This window comes from Physeter macrocephalus, chromosome 16 (assembly GCF_002837175.3).
Source record: "Physeter macrocephalus isolate SW-GA chromosome 16, ASM283717v5, whole genome shotgun sequence".
Lineage (NCBI taxonomy): Eukaryota > Metazoa > Chordata > Mammalia > Artiodactyla > Physeteridae > Physeter > Physeter macrocephalus.
This window is the reverse complement of record NC_041229.1, coordinates 58650948-58659158: the sequence shown is the minus strand read 5'-3', so window position 1 is coordinate 58659158 and position 8211 is coordinate 58650948. Positions and strand designations below refer to the sequence as shown.

The 8211-nt window shown below is 38.6% G+C and overlaps 1 protein-coding gene across 3 annotated transcripts in view; it reads right to left on the bottom strand.

Annotated features, from left to right (window-relative positions):
* C2CD3 (C2 domain containing 3 centriole elongation regulator) overlaps positions 1-8211 on the bottom strand; it is a 133211-nt gene that overhangs the window by 88333 nt on the left and 36667 nt on the right. For all 3 annotated transcript variants that reach the window (XM_024131586.3, XM_055078764.1, XM_024131585.3), the window contains exon 8: positions 1266-1413. In XM_024131586.3, the coding sequence (XP_023987354.2) occupies positions 1266-1413 (148 nt within the window). The remainder of the gene's footprint in view (positions 1-1265; positions 1414-8211) is intronic.

Below are 8211 nucleotides of genomic sequence, written 5' to 3'. Positions count from 1 at the left end.
GATCCTCCCGTACCGGGGCACGAACCTGTGTGCCCTGCATCAGCAGGCGGACTCTCAACCACTGCGCCACCAGGGAAGCCCCACAGTATCTTTTAAGTCCATCTCATCCTTTCCAATCCCACTGCTGCCACTCTCATTCTGGCACTCTCTCTCTCTCTCTCTCTCTCTCTCTCTCTCTCTCTCTCTCTCTCCCTCTCACACCTCCAATAACCCAATGGCTTCCTATCTGCTCCCATTATTCTCCCCTCAGTTGACTTCCTACGTCATTGCCAGATTAACATTCCTAGAACACTATTTCAGTCATGTCATTTCCTCCTCACTCGACATTCAAACGCTGTTACAGACTGCTTGCAATGCGCTAGCCTGCCTCGTCAATGTCTCTTCCACACGAATTCTTACCCAATCAAATTAGATGCCTTGTAGTACACAAACTGCTTCTCTAAACAGGTCATTCTTTCTATTCCTATTTCATATCGTTTATCTCTCTGAACACTACTTTTCAAGTCTCAGTTAAAATCCCTTATCCCTTATGATGCTCCTTCCTGACAATCTCATGTAAAAGTCCTCCCTGCTTCTTCTGCACCCTGGTCACCCTCACTGCTTTTCCACTGAGCTGGTATAAACTACACAGTATTTCAGGTATCTTTGCTGACCTGGAGAAAAAGAAAATAGGGAATATGACAGCAATCTTCACAAATATGATTATTTGTGGAAAAGTGAATGAACTCATTTTGTATACACTCTAGAAGACGCTAAATCAATGAATAGAACATATGGCTTGACATAAGAAAGAACTTTGAAAATGCTAGAACTGTCTGAAAAGAGAATGTTCTGTCTTAAGGGTCAGTAGAGGTATTTGTCCACCATGAGTAGAGGTGTTTCTGGAACACCTGTATCTGAAAAGATACCAGTCAAGGGTGGTTCTGAGGGTATACCTACATTAGCTCTTCCTTGAAAGAGCTCTTAGGAAGCCATATAATATATTAAGATTATAGGCTTTGGAATCAGGTAAACTTGAATTTGAATCCTGGCTCTAACACTTACTTGCTACGATGTGTCCTTGGACAAAATAATTAATCTTAGTAGGCTTATCTCCTCATCTGTAAAACGAGGATAATACTCTCCTCTTCAGATTGTGATTATAATTAAATAAGGTATGTAAAATGGATAGCTTTCTGTCTGGCAAGTGGTAACATGCCTACACCCACTAATATTATTAATACTCTTGTTCTCCAATTCCTAAAGTTTCAGATTCAGTGACTTACAGGTGCTGTGTAAAACAAGTTCTCCAGGAGACTCTGGTCATACTGAGGGTCACTGGGCTCACTGCTGCAATACACATCACTCCCAGGAGATGGGGAATCTGGAGGAGAGCCTAGCCCATCCCAGTAATGACCTTGGGATAATTCGGCACTGCAGAGATAAGAAAAACAAAGCAGGACTTTAAGAGAAGTTTCAGCTGAGCTATTCTTTTTTTATTAAACGTTCTGAAGTTCTAAACATGGAAGAAAATATGTTAAACAGAAGACTTACATTAAACAGAAGATTATCTGATAAATAGTTTCATATTATATTCCCCCTCCTCTGGGGGGTCAACAGCTAGCATTCAAAAAATACACTACTGACAGTGATTGTGATCTCATTCATTTATTTAACAAACATTTTACTGGGTAACTATTATGTGCCAGGCATGGTGTTAGGTCCTGAATGCTACAGAGATGGCTAACCTAACTTGTTCTACTCTTGTGCTGCTTATGGTCTAGTAGGGAGGAAAAAAGGCAAAGAATTAACTATAATTCAATGAGTTAAATGTTATATACTGTTTTTGTGAAGAATGGCTAATTCATAAATATGCTTTCTTCTATTAAGCAAAAATATGTGTATTTAGGTTAATTATGGCAAGATTAGTTCTATGTGGGATAGAGAAATAAGTAAAACAGATACTCTACTTATAAAGAGTTTGTAAACTAATAAGAAACATAAGCATACAAATACGTGTATATTTCATTCATTTTTGTTTCACCTATAGTAACTAGCACTTAATGAACATCTGTAAATGAACTTACTGATTCTTAATGAACATGTTATTCATAATAAAAACAATATTTATTAAGTACTTAATATGTACCAAACACTGTGCTAAGCATTTAAATTATTCTTTCAACTTTGCTTCCCTTTCAAGCTAGCTACTATACTTTCTTCCCCTTCTGTAGTTTCCCAATAATACGTGATCACTACCTTCAAATTAGATTGTGTTCCTATAATTCTTGGAACAAAGAAATGCTCAACAAATAGATGCTCAATAAATGTTCCTTTCTTCACCTTTCCTTAATCTATAGCAGAGTTTCTCAACCTTAGCACTACTGACATATTGGGTCAGATAATTCATTGTCACTGGGAGCTACCCTGTGCATTTTGGATCCCTGGACCCTACTTATCAGAAGCCAGTAGCACTCCTCCAGGTGTGACAACCCAAAGTATCTCCAGACATTACCAAATGTCTCATGGAGTGGGGGTAGGGGAGAACTGCCCTCCAGTTGAGAACCACTGATCTATAGTAATCTCTCTCTCAAAGGTCAAGAACAACTTCCTAACTGCCAAAATCCAACTAACAACTTCCCAATCCACACAGCTTCTCTGAAGCTTGAGAGCACTGCTCCTTTTTGAAGCTCTACTTCTTGGTATTCTACACAATTCTCATTTGCCACTTATGGGTCCCCTTCCCAACCTCCTCCCAAGCACCCCCCAACCAGTTGCTTTTCTCCCCTCTTTGCACACCCTTAAATTTATGAATTCTGTTCAGTATATAGTCCTCTACCCTTCCCCCCACCCCAAATTAACATTTCTTTGAATTTATTCTTCTGTCTTTGACACAGAAAAAGGCATGCCATTTCCCGCCATGCAATATTTAGGACATACTTATAACCAGAAACTGGGAGAGGTCAGAGATATTTTGCACAGGCCAGAGGCCTGGGGTTCCTGTTGGGAGGGCAGGAGATATAAAAGTAAAAGAAAAAGTGGGGGTGGGGAGGGGTTGGAATTTGCCTGTATTCTTTGGCTACAAGACAAGTCCATTCTCAGAACTTCCTTCTTTTTCTTTTTAATCATGTTTTAATCAAAGAACACATGTACCTATTTTATATTTTTATTAAAAAAAATTTATTTATTTTGGCTACGCCAGGTCTTAGTCTGCAGCATGCGGACTTCTTTGTTGCGGCATGCATACAGGATCTAGTTCCCCAACCAGGGATTGAACCCGGGCCCCCTGTATTGGGAGCCCCAAGTCTTACCCACTGGACCACCAAGAAGTCCCTACACCTACCTATTTTAAAAGTCAAATAGGACTACCAAGACATAATGAAAATCAGTAGCTGCCTGCCTCCTTAGAATCACTTTCAACTCCTTAAGATGTTTCTTCTGGTATTTAGCTTCATATTTCTAAGTAACACATGTGTACTGCTATTTTCTGATTTTTCACTTTTCTAAATGATTTATGGACTTTCTAGCATGAAAAATGAAGGATCCACTCTCTTATACCATTATTCTTGGAAACAGATCTCCCTTTCCCCCATCTTCTCAATTTATATTACAATTTTTTGTTGTTAATCTTCAGGGTTAACATCATATCAGAGCCAAGTATAATTTACTATACTTTCTTTACGACTTCTAGTTTTCCTTGTTTTAATAACTGTCTTAACTTTCATTTACTTAGTTTTCTACATGCCTATTACTATTTCATTATTGAACTCTGCAAGAGAACAGACAAATTTCCTCTCATTCTGCTCAAACACAGGAGAAATGTGTTTCCACCTACCCTTACCCCTGCTTAGAAATATCCCTACTGAAGCCCTGTCCTGCTTCCATAAGAAGTGTTTGCTCTCTAAATATGACACAGGACATAAAGCTCCTTTTCTCTTTCTTCTCTGTTACATCCCCTACTTCTGGACTCCATGCCTTGCTCTTTATTCCTATATTCTCTTTGTTATAGAGAATACCCTATGGTTCCCTGAGAACTAGTGCAAGAGGGGCAATCTTTCGAGTCCCTGCATGTATGAAGAGTAAAAATACTCTACCCTCACACATGATTGACTGGAAACAATTTGAGGTCAAAAATTAAGAATTTTCAGAATCCTGGGACTTTCCTCGTGGTCCAGTGGGTAAGACTCCATGCTCCCAATGCTGGGGGCCCGGGTTCAATCCCTGGTTGGGGAACTAGATCCCACATGTGTGCCGCAACTAAGAGTTCGCATGCCGCACCTAAGAAGTCCACATGCTGCAACTAAACATTCTGCAATGAAGATCCCGCGTGCCGCAACTAAGACCTGGCGCAGCCTAAACAAACAAACAAAAATAAATAAATATTTAAAAAAAAAAAGAATTTTCAGAATCCTGAAAGCAATTCTCCACTGTCTTCCATGGAGCTGGTAGAAAAGTCTTTTTTTTTTTTTTTTTTTTTTTTTTGCGGTACGTGGGCCTCTCACTGCTGTGGCCTCTCCCATTGCGGAGCACAGGCTCCGGATGCGCAGGCTCAGTGGCCATGGCTCATGGGCCCAGCTGCTCCACAGCATGTGGGATCTTCCCGGACCGGGGCACGAACCCCTGTCCCCTGCATCGGCAGGCAGACTCTCAACCACTGCGCCACCAGGGAAGCCCTAGAAAAGTCTTTTTTATTTCCGGCTTTATGGAGGTATAATTGACAAATAAAATTGTAACATATTAAAAGTGTACAATTGATGACTTGATATACATTGTGAAAGAATTCCTCTCATTGACTTAATTAATGCATCTATCACCTCACATACCTCCTTTCCCCTTCTTTCTTCCTTCCTTCTTTCCTTCCCTTTTTATTTTCTTGTGAGAACATTTAAGTTCTACTCTCTCAGTAAATTTCAGTTATGTAATAGTGTTATCAACTATAGTCACATTATAACTAGATCCTCAGACCTTATTATTCTTATAACTGAAAATTTGTACCATTTTACCAACCCCTCCCTATTTTCTCCAACCCCCAGAAACCACTTTTTGACAATGTTTCAATAAATTTGACTTTATTTTTCATTCCACATATAAGTGATACCATGTAGCATTTCTCTGTCTGGCTTATTTCGCTTAGCATAATGCTCTCCTGGTTCATCCATGTTGTCACAAATGACAGGATTTCCTTCTTTTTTTAAAAAAATTAATTAATTTATTTATTTTTGACTGCATTGGGTCTTCGTTTCTGTGCGAGGGCTTTCTCTAGTTGTGGCAAGCGGGGGCCACTCTTCATCGCGGCGCGCAGGCCTCTCACTATCGCAGCCTTTCTTGTTGCGGAGCACAGGCTCCAGACGTGCAGGCTCAGTAGTTGTGGCTCACGGGCCTAGTTGCTCCACGGCATGTGGCATCTTCCCAGACCAGGGCTCGAACCCGTGTCCCCTGCGTTAGCAGGCAGATTCTCAACCACTGCGTGACCAGGGAAGCCCTCCTTCTTTTTTAAGGCTGAATAATATTCATTCCATATTTTCTTGATCCATTCATCCACTGATAGACACTTAGGTTGTTTCCATACCTTGGCTATTATGTATAATGCTGCAATGAACATGGGAGTACAAATATCTCATCAAGATAATGATTTCAAGCAACCTAAATGTCCATCAACAGAGGAACAGATAAAGATGTGGTACATATATACAAGGGAATATTACTCAGCCATAAAAAGGAATGAATAATGCCACCTGCAGTGACATGGGTGGACCTAGAGATTGTCATACAGAGTGAAGTAAGTGAGAAAGAGAAAGCCAAACATCGTATAATATTGCTTATATGTGGAATCCAGAAAAACGGTTCAGATGAACTTATTTGCAAATCAGAAACAGAGTTACAGAATAGAAAATAAACTTATGGGCTTCCCTGGTGGCGCAGTGGTTGAGAGTCTGCCTGCCAATGCAGGGGACGTGGGTTCGTGTCCCGGTCCAGGAGGATCCCACATGCCACGGAGCGGCTTGGCCCGTGAGCCATGGCCACTGAGCCTGCACGTCCGGAGCCTGTGCTCTGCAACGGGACAGGCCACAACAATGAGAGGCCCGTGTACCACAAAAAAAAAAAAAAAAAAAAGAAAATAAACTTATAGTTACCAAGGGGGGTTGGGGGGGTGGGATGAATCAGGAGACTGGACTGACATACATACACTACTATATATACAATAGATAATTAATGAGAACCTACTGTATAGCACAGGGAGCTCTACTCAATGCTCTGTGGTGACCTAAATGAGAAGGAAATCTATACAACAGTGGATATATGTATATATATAACTAATTCACTTTGCTGTACAGCAGAAACTAACACAACATTGTAAAGCAACTATACTCCAAAAAAAAAAAAAAAGATAAACAACAAGGACCTACTGTATAGCACAGGGAACTCTACTCAACTCTGTAATAACCTATATGGGAAAAGAATCTGAAAAAGAATAGATATATGTATATGTATAACAAAACCACTTTGCTGTACACCTGAAACACAACATTGTAAATCAACTATACTCCAATATAAAATAATGCTTTTTTAAATTTCAAAACAAAAACAAACAATGATTTCATTTCCTTTGTATATACAACCAGAATTGGGATTGCTGGGTCATATGGCAGTTCTATTCTTAATTTCTGGAGGAACCTCCATACTGTTTTCCATAGTGACTATACCAGTTTACATTCCCACTGACAGTGTACAGGGTTTTCTTTTTCTCCAAATTCTCACCAGCATTTGTTATCTCTTTTCTTTTTGTAACGGACATCTTAATAGGTGTGAAGTGATATCTCATTATGGTTTTGATGTGCAGTTCCCTGATGATTAATGATGTTGAGCACATTTTCTTGTACCTCTTGGCCATTTGTATATCTTCTTTGGAAAAAAGGTCTATTTAGGTCATTTGCCCAATTTTTAATTGGCTATTTGTTTGTTTGTTGTTTTTTTTACTATAGTTTTGTATAAGTTCCTTGTATATTTTGGATATCAACCCCATATCAGATACGTGGTTTGCAAATATTTTCTGCCTTTGCATTTTGTTGATGGTTTTCTTTGCTGTGTTTTAGTTTCATGTGGTCCCACTTACTTATTTTTGCTTTTGTTCCCTTTGATTTTGGTGTCAAGTCCAAAAAATTATTAACAAGACCAATGTCAAGGAGCTTACCCCCCTATGTTTTCTTTCAGGAGTTTTATGGTTTCAGGACTATGCTCAAGTCTTTAATCCATTTTGAGCCGATTTCTGTGTACAGTGTAAAACAGTGTCCAGTTTCATTCTTTTTTTTTTTTGATTTATTTTTTAAATTTATTTTTTAATTTTTTTATTCAAACAGAAAGTCACAAAAATTATAATCATCCTCATCAGTTCACTCAGTCCCATGTAATTAATTTTTTTTATCTTGATCTTTTGTTAGCACTATTATTAATTCATCAGTTTTCCATTAGAGTTCTGAAAATGCTTACTCATTCAGTTCAGCAGTATAGTCGGTTACCAGAAACCTGTGCTTGTCACAGTCTTTTCCATGAATTCCTTGAAGGTGAAACCCTTTTATAGGAACATTTTTGCAAAAGCTTGAGAGTACACCCAGAACTGTCCGTAAATGACAAAAGACTTAAAAACGACCACAGTTAAAGACTTGATGAAAGTTCATAATAATGCAATTAACAAGGAAATTTAGTTATTTCTGAGATATACATTTTAAAATAATAACTAGAATTATGACTTATAACATCATACCAGAACATATAAGACTTTTAAGTATTTCATGTAATGTCTGAAACATTTATATTAACATATTTCCATACAAATAACCCAAAGAAAGTTTAGTATTAGTCGTTATTTTGTTTTTTGTTTTTTAATTTAATTAATTTTTTTAAACAGCAGATTCTTATTAGTCATCCATTTTATACACATCAGTGTATACATGTCAATCCCATTCGCCCAATTCATCACACCACCATCCCGATCCCCCACAGCTTTCTCCCCTTGGTGTCCATACGTTTGTTCTCTACATCTGTGTCTCAACTTCTGCCCTGCAAACTGTTTCATCTGTACCATTTTTTTTAGGTTCCACATACATGCGTTAATATACGATATTTGTCTTTCTCTTTCTGACTTACTTCACTCTGTATGACAGTCTCTAGATCCATCCATGTCTCAACAAATGACCCAATTTCGTTCCTTTTTATGGCTGAGTAATATTCCGT